At 41.4% G+C, this 16,154-nt stretch overlaps 1 protein-coding gene across 1 annotated transcript in view; it reads left to right on the top strand.

The window, feature by feature from the left end:
• Positions 1 to 16,154, top strand: part of LOC144249699 (galactose mutarotase) — a 53,352-nt gene that overhangs the window by 8,497 nt on the left and 28,701 nt on the right. Inside the window, exons 2-4 of the mRNA XM_077791838.1 lie at positions 462 to 616; positions 4,945 to 5,151; positions 10,819 to 10,900. Of these exons, the coding sequence (XP_077647964.1) occupies positions 462 to 616; positions 4,945 to 5,151; positions 10,819 to 10,900 (444 nt within the window). The remainder of the gene's footprint in view (positions 1 to 461; positions 617 to 4,944; positions 5,152 to 10,818; positions 10,901 to 16,154) is intronic.

Genomic DNA, 16,154 nt, shown 5'->3' with positions numbered 1-16,154 from the left:
GAATTAGATAGTTTTCTCTCAAGACTACACAAAAGTCCAATTTTTAATTAAGAAAATTGATTGGCTCAGAAAATAGCAGATTATAAAGCAACATTCCCACTAAGATTCCAGTTTATGAAAAGAAGCAAATGCATATGTACACTACACTGAAAGACAGAAGGATATATATAAGAATATTAATAGTGATTCTCTCTCGAGTGATAAGATTAAGGAGGATTTAAATTTCTTCTTTGTGTGTTATAAAATTCTTTAAAACTTTTTGTAATGAATATGTATTACTTCTGGAACAGGAAAATGTCAGGTGTGAAAAAAAATACCATTTTTCTGTGCTTTCATGAAGACTTTGATATGGCCAACTTGTAGGTAGTTGTGGCTTCCTCAAGAAGAAAGTGACAGGCAGCAGTGTAAGACACCCCTTCTGTTTGAAGTTTTAAAAAACACTGTCATCCTTGTCCTTTCAGGGTACCTCCAAAAGCAGCCTTACTTTGGAGCAGTGGTTGGAAGGGTGGCCAACCGAATTGCCAAAGGAACATTTACATTGGATGGGAAGGAGTATCACCTGGCCATTAACAATGGGCCCAACAGTCTGCATGGAGGATTCAAAGGGTTTGACAAGGTGAGTCCAGGGCATGTGGCAGAGTCCTTTCTTGGTCCACTTCCCAGAGGACCCACAAGCATGTCTTCTATTGCCAAGCAGAATCCTAGGCCCTGGGACATGTGCATGGTAAAGCAATCCAGGAAAAAGGCTGTTCCCAGGGTTTGGGGGAGCAGATGCAAATGGCCACATCCAGGATCCGTCCTTCTCTAGTTCATCTGACTGTCACAAGCAGAGATCCTTGAGTGAAAGGACCATGACCCCTGACTTAGGAAAGATGTGGAACAACTTTCTCCTAGTGTTGGGATCAGGGAATCAGGTTGAAGAAATGTGGGTGAATGATAAATACCTACCTACCCTCTACTGCATAGGCCTTCACGTACGTCGTCTCTGACCTTTCCAAGAGACCTGAATCATCACTCAAATCAGAAATCTGAGATTGTGAAAGGCACACGATTCCTAAAGGGGACAGCCAGGTCTGCCTGGCTCCAAGCCCTCATCGCTATACAAGAGCTGCTGGTGTCCTCCATGGCCACTGTGGGGACCCCCAATCCAATATTCCTCCCTGTTCCTCTTGTGTGCACCCTTCCTGTGCAGTGTGGCACCACACCCGGAAATGCCCTTCCACTGAAGTGCTTTGTGCCTTGAAATTACCTTAGGCTCCTCCAGATCCCCCTTTCGAAATAAAAACTCCATCCCCTAAATAAAAACTCCATCCCCTAAATAAATACTCCATCCCCTAAATAAAAACTCCATCCCCTAAATAAAAACTCCAATCCTTGGAAAGCAAAGGGATCAACCTACTCCCTGAGATCAGAGTTCCTGGCCTCCTGCTTCAGAGTCCTCCAGTCTCATTTTAGTCTCTGAGGGAAAAAATTTCAGAGAGCTCTCCTTTAATTTATACCACCCAGGTTGTTTGCTAGAGTGGAGATAGAGAAGACAGGAAGTAAGATGTGTGGTAACTAAAGGCCATGATTTCCTTTTTTCTGCCTCTGGCCTCCACTTCTCCTGCTGAAGGAAGTTGGTTGCTCTAGGTTTTCCCCTCTCCCTCCAGCTTCCTCTCTGTAGCCAAGAAGCAGACTATCCCGTTGGTTTCCCTTTCTTCAGTGAAGAGCAGAGGGCAGAGATCCTCTAGAACATGCCAGGTCCGTGAGTAAACCCCATCTAGAAGAAGCTGGGCCGGGTTCCTACAGGGATCTTGAGAGGACCCTCAAAACAGCACCTTGCTCTTCTCCTTCTGTTCCACTGTGGTATTTTCTGCAGTGTTGCTTCATATATATTCCCTTTATTAACACAGAAGAGTAGTAAGAATGCATATCTGTTTTACTCCATTTTCTGCTCCTATGAGTAAATACATAGACTGGGTCATGTATAAAGACAAAGGTTTTTTTCCCCTCACAGTTCTGGAAACTGGGGAGTCCAAGAGTATGGTGCCAGCCTCTAGTGAGTGCCTTCTTGCTGTGTCTTAACATGGAAGAGGGCATCTCATGGCAAGAATGAGCAACTGTACCAGTTTGGGTCTTTCTTCCTTTTCCAGCAAAACCATTGATGCCATCAGAGGTTACCTCTCTCATGACCTCCTCTAATCCTAACTACCTGCCAAAGGCTGCATCTCCAAATACCATTAGCATGAGTTTGGGAATTATGTTTTAAACACATGAACTTTTGGAAGACACATTCAAACCATAGCCCAAACCCGTGCAGTGGGCCCCTTTTGTGAACCACGGAGCATAACAGGCTGGGGATTCCTGAGGTTCACAGTATAATGAGGCAGATGGACCCTTACATAACTATTAACAGCTGAGCTTCCACAGGCACCACAACATAGATGCTAACATTATACTAGAAGAGCTGAACATGATCAAATGAATAGTTATGGAGGTGGGACTTGAACAGCTTTTGAAGAACAGGTAACATTTCATTCAATCTGTGGGTATTAGACAGAATGGCTATACTGGGGCCCCGAGATGGGTGGGGAAAAGCTGAGAATACTTATGGAGCCACTGAAAGTTTCTCAGCGGTAAGTTTTTAGATAGGTATCGTTAGCAGTATCAGATGGACTTTATTTTAAGTGTATTGGATTTCAACAATTACTGAATGAATAGTTTAGGTTGGGGGGGTGTGTGTTTTTCTGTGCATTTAAGCACAATTCTTTAAAAGATGAAAATTAAATAACCTGACAGGATTTGAAATAGTATAAGAAAGCCTGCAGATTTAGAGTTTCTGGAGAGTTAGAAACTATAAGGTCAGAGAAATTCTTCCATGAATGGGAATTACGTGTAACTGAAAATATTTGTTTACACCAAAATCTTTCCATTCTTTCCTTTCTTAAAGAAGAAAATCTGGATAGCAAAGTAAGAACATTTTATTTCAGATATTTAATTCCTAGAATTTTCCATTTGGGGAATTCTTTTTTTATTTTTTTAATTACACATATAACAGTCTTCCTATTTTAAGTGTCTTGAAAGTTCAATATTTCTGAGAGATAATTAGGATATAAATTAAATTTTTACTGAGCTCAGTGAATTTGTGTCAACGCCAGCTGCTCTCATTGTGGATGAAGGTAGAGACCTCCATCCCTGCTGGGCTCCCCTTCCTGGCAGGCAGAACACCTGTGAGAGCCAGACCCAGGCCAGAGTGAGTGGGCAGAGCCTGGGCTGCAGGCCATTCCTCTGATGCAGAAGGTTATGACCTTTTAACTGTTTGGAGTGAGAGTTTGACTCTTCTGTTGAAAATGGAGATTTGAATAAAGCTGTTCACTGAAACTAAGATGTGAAATCATGTAGGTAGCCAGACCTGAGTTGGAATCCTAGCTCTGTCACTAATTACATGTATGATTTTAAACAATATTTTTTCTTTTTAAACTATGCTGTATTAAAGGGTTCTATTCTACACCTCTGGAATGTATGGGGAGAAACAGGCAGGTTAACGCCATTGAACTTAATTTGTTCATCTGTAAAGTGGGGATAATATTAGTTGGAATTAGAAGAGATTGCCAGTGTTCAATAGTTTTGACATACAGGGACAGTCATTTAGTTCACCTTGCAAGGTGATTTGTGTAAGGCATCAGTGACTGTTGAATACTCCACAGATTGGAGGTCTCATGTGTGCAATAAGCTCTTTACTAGTGATCCCAGAGCTCCCTAAAGGATGAGGACTCTGGTCAACTCATGCTGCTATTGTAACATAAGGGAACAGGCTTGGGCTGGGTCCAATCCACTATCACTTACCAGCTGCATGACCTGGGGCCAGCAGTTTACCCTTCCTGAGCCTCCGTGTGTGCTCACTCAATGAGAATGATGGCACTACTTGAAGTAGACAGATGAGATAACGTCTGTAAAGTTTCTGGCTAGGTGCCTTTCTTCATAACGAACACTTGATAAATGCTGGTTTTCCCTTCCCTGAAAGTGTGATCTTGGGGCCTTTCAGGCAAAGTGAAGAGGAACCTCTATGTTAATTCAAGATTCTTTTTTTCTCTTCATATTTTTCTTGCCATTCTTAATATTTGCTAGAACACAGAGAAAAGCTTCAAGGTAATTTTTCTAGCTCCTTAATTTTATGGAAGTGATAGATGCCCAAATTTACACAGTGAACTAGGAACAGATCTGGCTCCAAAACCATGACTCCTGACTTGTGGGCTGGAACTGAATCCTAATGGAACAAGTGCCCAATTTGTTATAAACTCTGTCCAGGGAATAAGAGAAACTTGGAGTATTTTTCATTAATATTTGTATACAGTACACCAGAGAGAGGGGTTAATTTATTAAGGTTATTTTTTAGTACTATAAAAAGGTATTGCTACACAACACCAGAATGGAGCACCAAGATTAAAATAAATATATATCCAAGAAAAATTCAAAGAGGAAAATATTGAAGATACATACATGTAAGGTTAAGAGGAAAGAGTATAAGGAATGGAGCCGGACAAGGTGGCACATGCCTGTGATCCCAGTGGCTCTGAAGACTGAGGCAGGAGGACTGTGAGTTCAAAGCCAGCCTCAGCAAAAGTGAGGTGCTAAGCAACTCAGTGAGACTCTGTCTCTAAATTAAAAATATGAAAAATAGGGTAGGGATGTGGCTTAGTGATCAAGTGCTCCTGAGTTCAATCCCTGATAATCCCTCCCCGCCAAAAAAAGAGTATAAGGAATGGGAGTAGGTAAACAGGAAAAAAAAAATGCCTCTTTTCTGTACAAATCAGAGATTTAGATGAGTTCAAATCCCGGCTACTAATCCAAGCCTTGATGATTGATGAACTCCCTTTCTGGAATCAGTTATCCTTAAATATTGAAATGTGGCATTTAACTTGGGATTGAAGCAAATAAGCAGCTTTGAAAACACTTTTTTTCTAGGTCCTCTGGACCCCTCAGGTGCTCTCAAATGGCGTCCAGTTCTCCCGTATCAGTCCAGCTGGTGAGGAAGGCTACCCTGGAGAGTTAAAAGTCTGGGTGACATACACCCTGGATGGCAGGGAGCTTGTGGTCAACTATAGAGCACAAGCCAGTCAGACCACACCAGTCAGTCTGACCAACCATGCTTACTTCAACCTGGCCGGCCAGGTAAGTGAACTCGCTCCTTCTCTCCTGCTGTAACTTGCTTCGTGGAATAACCAGGGACTGTGACTGGAGAGACCAACCCAGTGTGGACTTACTCTGGTCCTGACAATGATGAAAAGAGCCCAGGAGAGCATCTGGCTCCTACTAGGTGTTCAATAAAAGGAAGTCATAGAGGAAGAAGATGGAATGAATACATTGTACTGTCAAGAAGGGTATCTGTTCCCGTGGCTATTTCAAGAACTTCTCTCATCGGATTGCAGCATGTGCTCACATCTGCTTCCCTTATTGTACTCCTACATCCCCCTCCAGTTACTTCCATTTAAGGAAGCAGATATAATCCTCCAAATTATACTTAAACCAGCCCCTTTAATATTTGTGTACTCCCACTGTGCAGCCCACCAGCTCCTTCCAGGGATTCTGGTGGCCAGTCATGCCCTGCACAGGACAGTAGAAAGAGCATTAGACCTGGATTTAGACGATCTAGAGGTTTTTATTTTTGTTTGATTTATTTAGAATAAGAGGCATGTTCTTAATTTCGTAATAATAGCTACCTATTATTTATCAGCCCCTGTCAGAAGCACTTTATGAAGTTGTCAGTAAAGACATTGAAATCAACCCAGCACAGGGATAAGCCCCAGGAGGAGGACTCTTAAAATGTCTCCCTACACGGGGTAGAGAGCCACTGACAGTGCCCTTGAGCGATCCCCTCTAAGCCACCTCATTCCCTTCAAAAGGGAACACTTCAGCTTATTGAGGAGGCCACCACTGGAGGCAGAAAACAAGCTGAGCCCAACTCTGTAGATTCTATCTGTTACTTCCTCATTATCTGAAGAAATCATGGTCCACTCAACTTGAATCATGTGGGCATGATTTCCTTCAAGCCTATGTACAGCCAACAAGTATTAGCTTACATTTCTGCCCTCCCCAACTTTTAGGAATTTGCTGCTGATTTTTAGGGGGAGGGGTGGTGGATAATTTTCTTAAATAACAGAGGTAATTGGTTCTGATAAAATTTCCAAAGTTTTCCCTTTAAAAATAAGAAATATGGCTCTTCCCTTGTTTGATCTTTTCTCTAGAACATCCATCATCCTTCCTGAAATCTGAAAACTAAACCAAAAGCTAAAAACAAAACAAAAACACCCATTCGTAAGAGCATCTACTTTTAAAAATGAGTTCAGAAAGGGCAGAAATAGAGAAAGAAAAACAAACCAAAACACATTATATTGTTTTAGGTAGAGAGTAAATTGTGATGATTTTTCTGTTTTCTGAATTTTGATAGGCTTAGGACATATTATTTTATAACCTTGGGAATGATCTAAATGAATTGATTCAGAAATAGAAAGAGAAATTACACATGAAGTATTCCATCTGCCAGTGTTCTTCCAGTGAAGGAGATAAAATGGGATTTTAAGGTTTACTAAGGCTCTTTGCATTTGTCACCTTTCTAATCCTGCAGGGACTTGGAGTGACAGATATTTCTGAATCTCTTTGCAGAGGATGAATAGTTTCCTAGATCAGAGACCCCACCCAGAAGAGCAGTCAATATAAATCTCTCTTCTTAGACTGTCTTAGTAAGTGCAGCTCAAATCTACAACCACCAGCCTCAGCATTAAGGGCACCAGCCTTTGGGGGCACTTGGGTAGGAATGGATGGTCACCAGGCCTGGGGTCAAGAGCCGCTGCATATTCAGAATATCCCTTGCCCTATCCTGGGAAGCATTATCATATGTCAAGCCCTCTCCAGGGAAATACTTCAAAACATGATATTTAAAGTAATTAGCCGGGATGTGGTTCACTGGTAGAGCACTTGCCTAGCATGCACAGGCTCTGGGTTCAATTCCTAGCACCTAGCACAAAAATAATAAATGAACAAAGTAGCCAGCTCATGTTACATCTGTTCACTTTTTTTGTTTTCTAAATCTAACAAATGGTATTTTTTTCTATTTTGGGGCCCAAGCATTGGCTTGCTACTTCTAGTTTGTGTGTTGGGGGGTCTGAGAGGTAGGATGTGAGAACTGTTTGAAACTTAACCTAAAGTCCTCTGAAAGCAGGCCTAGTGGAATTTGAGATGAAAAGCAATAGCTGTGGTTCTGGTACCACTAGGTAGATAACGTCATCAAGGAACCAAGTTCTTCCATTTTTCCGTTCTACTTCCTCAGTGTCTTGGCTTTCTTTTTTTTTTTCAGTTGTTGTTGGACCTTTATTTACTTATATGTGGTGCTGAGAATCGAACCCAATGCTTCACACATGCCAGGCAAGCGCTGTACCACTGAGCCACAACCCCAACCCAGTGTTTTGGTTTTTGTCTTCAGGTTTTCCCCCTCAGTCACAGGGTGGTTGCTACAGCTCCAGGAGTCACCTCCTCATACAGTCACCCCCAGAGACAAAAGAGGATGTTTACCTTTTTCATATCTCTAATGTTTCTTTTCTAAGAACAAGTACAACCTTTTCTAGAAGCTCCTGGAAGACTCACATTTCATTGGCCAAAAGTGTGACTCATTCTCTGCCAACGGGAATCTGAGACTGCCATGATTGATCTAGACCAACCAAAATTTGGCCTCTAGGGCTCGGGAAAAGGTTCCTTGCCTGAATCTATGACTTAACATAGAATAAATCAACAAGTCAAGTTTCTCCCAGGAGAAAGGGAGGGTACAGGTGAAGGGAAAGGCTCTATGACTTCTGGGCAGTAGTCAACAGTGTCTGTTACTCCTGCTAGGCACATTAAAAGGTGAATTAAGGCAGAAACTGTGGCAATGAACAGAAAAGGTTTTAAAATCTCTATGCAAGTTGTGATGGGCTTTGTAAATGGCTAATGTTACAAACTGGTATTAATCGAGCAAAGTTCACCAAAACACTGAACTCAGAGATGGATCTCAAGATCTGTTTGTTTGTCAACATTTCTTGCCAAGTGTTCATCAACCTTGAACGGAAATGGGTCTAACAGTAATATTCCACCAGAGCAGATCATTGGAGTTTTCCAGGCCAGAAGTGAACTGAATCATGCTTCTCTTTAAGGAAGGGATATTAGTGCTACTTGGTGACCCAGAGGCCACTGGGAGCACAGTAAGCGTTCTTTTCCTGATCCTCCCAGCCTCTTCCTATAAAGTCAGACTCATCCATTTTTTTGCAATGTGACTTTTTTTGTTAATTCATTTCCTCCTGCCCATTGCTTTAAAAACAACAAAACAAAAAAGAAAAAGAGAAAAGGAAACTCCTAAGCAGCCTTGTTCATGATAGTGAAACACTATAAACAATCCACAAGTCCATCTACCCATCAGGAGAATGGGTGAACAAATGGTGACATAATGGTAGAGTAGAATATTACCAACAATAAAAAGGACCAAATTACTGATCCAATAACATGAGTGATCTCAAAAACCTTATGAGACACAAAAGAATATCTACCATAGGATTCTATTTATGGAAGGTTCTAGAACATGTACAACTCATCTATGCTCATAGAAATCAGAATAGCATCCTGGTTATAAGTGAGCATTTATCTTTAAAAAAAAAAAGAATGGAAGGAGGCAGGCACCTGTGGAAATTGAGTGAAGACCTGATAAATGCTAGGCCAGGAGTCATCTCCTGCAGGCTTTGCTCACTGGATGGTGTAGGAGAGGTTGTGTCTCTCAAGCCTCATATATGCAAAGAAAGGATGGAGGTGTTCTTTTGGTCTGGCTGTCCTTTCCTGGGACTCTTCAGTCCTCTATGTGGGCTGTAGATGTCAATCTAATACCCTCATGGCTTTGTACTCAACCTTCCTTGCTGCTGCCTGGACTGAATAAAACCTTCCAAGTTAGGGCTGGGGGTAGCTCAGTGGTAGAGTGCTTGTTTGACATATGCAAGGCCCTGGTTTCAAACCCCAGCACTGAAAAACGAAGCAAAATAAAACCCTCCTGTTGAACTGAGCATTGAACAAATAGAGCTGGGGAAATAGTTCTAAATTCCCTTTCTCATCTTCCTTCCCTTTAGTCCCAAAGGCCTCCTGGGTGCCAGCACCACCCTGGTAAAAGAGCATGGCAGTAGGGAGGAGCCTCTATCCAGGAGAGACACCCTGATGTCTTGAGCTACACTGGACCTGGGTGCACGCCACCTCCCATTTTGGACCTGCCTTCTCAAGTCAGACCAGGAACCAAAAAAGTGGCTAAGAGAGGAAGCATGAGCAGCAGAGAGCTCTCTGTCCTCATATTGTCCCCATTTCCTCCAACCCCAGCCCAGCACAAACCCATTTTCTCTCCCAGGGGATGTCAGTTCTGCAGCAGCAGAACCTTCCAGCAGTGTCATTAAGCCAGTTTTTGCCACATTTCAACATGGAATCTCATGGTCCCCAAATCTTGTTCTTTCGCCTTAAAATGACTCCATTTGATTGTGTGGCCTGAATCTTTCTCACCATAGAATCTGCATCCCGTCAGCCTGCAGCCCTCAGCCCCTCTGCCCCTCTGCTTACCTCTCTGCAACTCAGCAGCAGCTTCAGTTTAGCTTTGCTCAGGGTTTCTCAGCCACTGACATTTTGGGCCAGATAATTGTTTGTTGTGGTGGAGAGGGTGGGAAGGCTGATTGTTGAGCTTCACTAAGCAAAAGCCCTCTCTTGGTTCCTCTTTCCAAAGAGCTTTAAAATATGTTACTATGGATAATAAAAAATAATCCTTTGCATTAAAAACATACATGTATAAATTTATTTTCTGATTTGCAAGTAGCCCTTACTAAACTGTGCCTCACAAAAATCCTAGAAAAAGTGGGATCATCATAATCCCAATTTTACACACACATACACACACACACACACACACACAGAGAGAGAGAGAGAGAGAGAGAGAGAGAGAGAGTATTCCAGAGGTTACATGACTTCCCTAGTGAGTGGAAACTAGGTTCCAAGCCTTTTGACCACTGACTCAGGTTTCCTGTACTAGCCTTTTTTTTTTTTTTTTTTTTTTTTGCAGTACTAGGGATCAAACCCAGGGCTTTGCACCCTGAGCTACTTCTGCAGCCATTTTTATTATTTATTTATTATTATTATTATTTTATTTGGAGACAGGTTCTCAGAAGTTGCTCAGGCTGGTCTTAAATTTATGATTCTCTTGCCTCAGACTCTGGAGTAGCTGGGATTACAGGTGTGCACCACCTTGCCTGGCCTGTACTAGCCTTTGACTCTCTCAAAAAGGCAACAGAATTTTTGATTTTGGGGCTTCTGTTATGTGGCAGGGAGTGGAGCCTCTAGATGGGAGCTGGGAGAGGGGTGACAGGTGTCCCCCTCTAGTGGGCCTGGAGGCAGTGTCTTGACCACCCAGGAGTTGCGTTCTGGGTGAGTGATCCTTTCTCCTCCCTGTGCCTGCTATCTGACAGAGTAGCAGAAACCCCTCCATTAAAAAGCGGGAACCATAAGGCTTCCTAGCCACTGTGGTCTCCCTGACTTCTCACCTTCGCATTCCACTTAGAAAAGAAAATGCATGCTGGGGTCACACGTTGAAAGCTTCTCTCACATGTGTCAGTGGTTGTTTGGAGGCCCCAGTCTACCTACACTAGATGATCCTGCTTACTCAGTATCATTGGTCAACTGGATTTCTAAAGTTTTTGTCAATGCCTGAAAACATTTTTACAAGAAATGTTACAAAGCAAATATGTAAAAGACTAAACAGTAAGTCTTTTTTTTCTTTTTCCTTTTCCCTCCCAGGGGTCCCCAAATATATATGACCATGAAGTCACTATAGAAGCTGATGCTTACTTGCCTGTGAATGAAAACATGCTTCCTACAGGTTAGTGAATTTAAACATTTTTATGTAACATAGTGTCACAGATTAGATTCTGAGACCAAGACAGGACATTAGTAGTGAAACTGGTAAAATCCTAACAAATCCTGTCATTCAGTTAATAAACTTATTCCAGTGTTAATTTCTTAGTTTTTGATATTTGCATCATGTTTATGCTCGATAGGCTTCCCTCCATGTACTATTTTTACCACATTTCTGTGAATTAAAATTCTTTCAAAATTTAAGTTAAAAACAATCAGTGTAAGAAAGTACTTCAAGTTTACAGAATACCTGCCCTACACCAGGCAAGGACTTTTGTTTTAGTTTAGCCTCTTTAAAACAAAGAAGTTGTATTTATGGCTGCTGGTTTAACATTTTTATAAGGAAAAAGATAAACATGTGAGCCTGTGTACTCAACAGTGACTTGAGTTAACAGCAGCAGTGAGAAACTTCCATAAATACAGTGACCATAAAACTAATTGGAATAATAATGAGAAATTGAGATAGACGAGTTAAAATTTTTGTCATCACAGTTTTGAGTGTTTTCCTGCTCCAAGACAGGATTTAAAGGCTTTTATGTTTGTCTTGGTAATATGTGTCATCTTTTGATATTTAAATGACTCAATAGATGAGCATGAGTAAGCTGGCCCATCTTTTTAAAAAAATTGGTGCATTATAATTATACATAATAGTGAGATTTTATTATGCATAATTTGATCCATTTGATTCCCCAGTAAAGTTGTCCCATTTTGTCCTGGATGCAGAATTATTGCATTACAACTGTATATCATCAATTATAAGGAAAAAAATAACCTGACTGCTATAATGGACTGATAAGGAAGAAAGTGAATTAAGTAGCTTATAGATGCAGGTTTTGAAATAAGTGCATATTTATTTGTCTATATTTATAAAATCTTCTTATGCTCTATCCTGTTGTTTTGATCATATGAAAAATGCAAAAATGCACAATTCATGCTATGTAAAGATTATCTGCCAGGGTTTTAAAAGATCATTGTGGGGGCTACAGTTGAGCCTTACAGTCCATTAGAGTTCTATCATGATAACAAATAAGTTGCAGTAACTTCAGAGCTAATGAAAAATAATAATTCTCTGCTACCTGTCCATATGTTCACCAGTTCTACATGTTATGTCTGCTTGCCCCATAATACTCAAACGAAAATTATAAGATTCCTTTGGAATAGCCTTCAAAAATGGGTGGTAACTGCTACTTGGCACCTCAGTGATGAAAGAATTCACATCTAGCCCATTTTCAGTTGAGAACAAAATCTCTAGGAGCCCAGATTTCATCTGACTCTTAACATTGACCAAAAAACCTGAGCAAGTGGTTTAATTCTTTTTTTTTTTTTTGAGTTGGGGGGATTGAACCCCCACTCTATCACTGAGCTACATCACCAGTCCTTTTTTTTTTCTTCTTAGGTATACATGACAATGAGTATATTTTGACATATCATACATACATTGATATAACTTATTCTAATTAGGATCCCAATTCTTTTTATTTATTTATTTATTTTTTAAATTTTTAATATTTATTTTTTAGTTTTCGGTGGACACAAGATCTTTGTTTGTATGTGGTGCTGAGGATCAAACCTGGGCCGCACGCGTGCCAGGCGAGCGGGCTACTGCTTGAGCCACATCCCCAGCCCCTTTATTTTTTATTTTGAGATGTGCTAAGGCTCACTTTGAATCTACAATCCTCCTGCCTTAGCCTCCCAAGCCACTGGGATTACAGGAATGCACTCTTGTGCCCAGGTGCAATTTACTAATTCTAAAATCACTACAAAGGGCCTGTCCATCATTTGGGCATCCAAAAATGCCTTTCCAGGACTGGGGTGTGGCTCAGGGATAGAGGCCCTGGGTTTGATCCCCAGGGATCAAAACAAAAACAAAAACCAGAACTGCCTTCCCTGTGCTCCTGGGAGAGTTAAACACAATCTGGAAGCTCAAGTGAGAGTTTGCTAGGCAGTGAGGAAATAAAGGTATTCTGGATAAAGAGGAGTAGATCTGGGAAGTTCAGGAAACAGCAGAACTGTCCTAGGGAAGTGCTGCTTCTAAAGCACCAGGCTGCACCACACTCAGTATGGCATAGGTTAGGTAGACCACATCAGATCTGCTGAAGTGCCGAGGTTGGCCCATGGTGACCCCAGGCTGGCCTGAAATTCAAGGTCAACTACACAGAACAGACTGAAAGGTGGGACCAAATGCACTGTCAAACTTCCTCGTATTCAGCCAGACGTGGACTGAACACACAAGGCCACTTTCTTGTGATGCACTTAGGAACCTGTTAGACCAGCCACACTCCATTAAGACTTCTGGATCAACGTGCCGTATCTAGCGATGTAGAGATTGTATTTTTGTTGAATTGAGATAATAACTTGTGAGATGAGATGAAGGTTTATGACACTAATAGCTAGTATTTCAAAGGAACACTATAAATAATTCCTACTATAATCCTGTTGGGTGGATTGTGTTCATTTTCTTATTTAACAGATGTGTAAACTGTTGAACAAGGAATTTAAATAACTCAGTGAGATATGGTTAGGTTATGGTTTGACTGTGTTCCCCAAAAGCTCATGTGCTAAAGGTTTGGTCCCCAGAAGGCAGGGTATAGGAGGTGGGGCCTCATGCAAGATAATGAGGTTATAGGACACCATCCTCAAAAGGGACGAATAGCAGTCTCTCAGAATGAGTTTGTTCCCCTGAAAGAGAATTGTTGTATAGGGAAGTCACCTCATCCAACTGGCCTCTTCTGCATGCAGCCAGTTTCCTTCCTGCTTCTCTGCCATGTTGTGAGATAGCCAAGGAGGCCCTCAGCAGAGGCCAAACAGATGGGGCCCCCTGATCTTGGACTTTGAGCCTCCCAAACTGAGCTAAATAATCCTCTTTTCTTTGTAAGTACAAAGTCTCAGGGTATTTTGTTATAACAATAGAAAATTGGACTAATACAGAGAATCACCCAGTTAACAAATGGTGGAAAACTGAGATTCACACTAAGTAGTCTGACATTAGAACTTGGGCTCTTGGGCTAGGGCCATAGCTCAGTGATACAATCCTTGCCTAGCATGCACAAGACTCTAAATCTAATCCTCAGCACAGCAAAACAAACAAACACCCCAAAACCATATTCCCATGTTAAATGTCAAGAAGGTTTGGGTCAGGTGTGGTGGTGCACGTCTATATTTACCAGCTACTTGGAAGGCTGTAGCAGGAAGATTGTAAGTTTGAGGCCAGTCAGCGCAGTTTAGTAAAACCCTGTCTTAAAATTAAAAAAATAAAATAAAAACTGAAAGGGCTGAGGAGGTAGCTCAGAGGTGGAACCCTTACCTAACTTAAGCCAGGGCCTAGGTTCAATCCCCAGTATTTAAAAAAAAAAAAAGATTTGGGATGATGAGGAAGGGTAGGAAAGGAAAGAAAGAAAATAAATTAATTTCTTGACTCTATAGATACCCAAGACCACCATATAGTCAAGAAATGAGAAATAAGCAAAAAAACAAAAACAAAAACTTTTAATAGTTGTCAATTCTCATTTCTTTTGTCACCTTTGTACAAGAAACGTCACAGCTTCTCTCGCAATTGTTCCTTGTTTTTCCTTCTGGTCAACTTATTTCTAGTTTGCTGCAAAGAGAACAAAACACACAAGTTTGTTCACATTTTATTTTAAAAAGGGAGAGAGGGGGAGGGAAGAATTTTCCTGAAGTTAAAAGCATGAGTTTAAGTGCCTGGCTTTGTCTGCCCTACAAGGAGGGAATCAGAAAAAGAACAACTCCAAGGCAGGTAATGGAAGCTCAAAACTCTTCTCTGTGCCCCTCAGTAGCCCCAGAGCTGCAACCAACTGTGTTTGGCAATGCATCCCTGGTCTTGCTGGTTCCTGGTTTTCTTATCTGCAGAATCTTACTATGATCATATTGAAAGTTTACTTTCTTAAGTATGTGGTGTGTGTGTGTGTGTGTGTGTGTGTGTGTGTGTGTGTCATTTCTGTTGAAGATGACAGGAAAATCATTTGATTGACAATTCACAAACATAGTAAAAGAAAAGCTTTACCAGTTACAGGATAGCTTTCAGTTATCTGGAGAATTCACTTACTGGGGGACTTATTTGCCCAGCAGGGACACCTGGTAACAAGTTCACTTCAGACCCTCTGCTCTCCCTGGCTTTCCTGGGGCTGCTGATCTGTTGTGGTGAAGCCCTTAGAAGTCAGCAGTAAAAAAATCATTAACAACTTTGGTCTTCTTGCATATGAGTGGCTCTTATTCACAAATCAGTTATTTTGCTCACTCTCCTAATCCTCTGCTTTGCATCCCAGATTCCTGCTTGGATGTTTGTTTTTCTCTCTTCCTGGGCCATAAAAATTCTCATTAATTTTGCCCAGAACTCCTGGAGAGAAAACTCTTATTATCATTGTAGCAGAAAAAAGGCTGAGCACCCAAAACTCTTTAACAGTTAACAACCAAATCTGAAAAAGTGGCACATGCAGAAGCATTTGTAGTGGATGTGAGGGAAGCTGGGGGCAATATTTTAATCATCAGATCATCTACATTTCTTGAATTTAGTGTGATGTAATCTGACAAATAACAATGTCTATAGACTCATCTGATTTGATCCTACTGAGTGTTTGCAAGTCCTCTGCGGTCCTCCTAAGATTGTGCTTCACACAAAAATGTTTTAATAGCTCCCCCCCCCCAACACACACACCATCCTTTCCATTTTGTGGCTATTAATTTATACTTATGTTTTAACTCTTTATTTTTGGTTGCCCTTCATAAAAGGTGTAACCTGAGCTTCTAGTCTTGTGGGAGATGCTGATGCAGATCTAAACTCAGAAGGTGATTTTACCCTGGTTAGTCACTGAGGCGCTCAGTACATGATTTTTCAGGTGATGGGAAAACCCATCATCATAAGAACGTAGCTTCTTGTATTTTACAATTAACTATAACACCCTAGCCAGGGTATTCAGTAAAAGGGGACTAGCCTCCTGCTGCTGTTTTTGAGGAGGGGTGAAGTCTATTCTTCCTTTTGTTTGTTACCTGCTTACTAATTGAGTGTCATCACACAGAAAGGAAAGGGACATGGTAGCAGAAAATGAGTGGCTTCTTCCTTCTCTCCTTATTCTACTCTCCTAAATTAAAAAGCTACCCTTTTCCCCAAGCCTCATGGAAAAGCCTCCACAGGGTAGAGGTATCTGCAGCCTTCAAAGGGACTCAGCCAAGTAATTCAGAGTCGCCCCTGTTTCCCCACCGGA

The sequence above is a fragment of the Urocitellus parryii genome, chromosome 12 (genome assembly GCF_045843805.1).
Source record: "Urocitellus parryii isolate mUroPar1 chromosome 12, mUroPar1.hap1, whole genome shotgun sequence".
NCBI classification, from domain to species: Eukaryota; Metazoa; Chordata; class Mammalia; order Rodentia; family Sciuridae; genus Urocitellus; species Urocitellus parryii.
The sequence above is the reverse complement of the archived record's forward strand: the minus strand, read 5'-3'. Positions and strand labels throughout refer to the sequence as shown.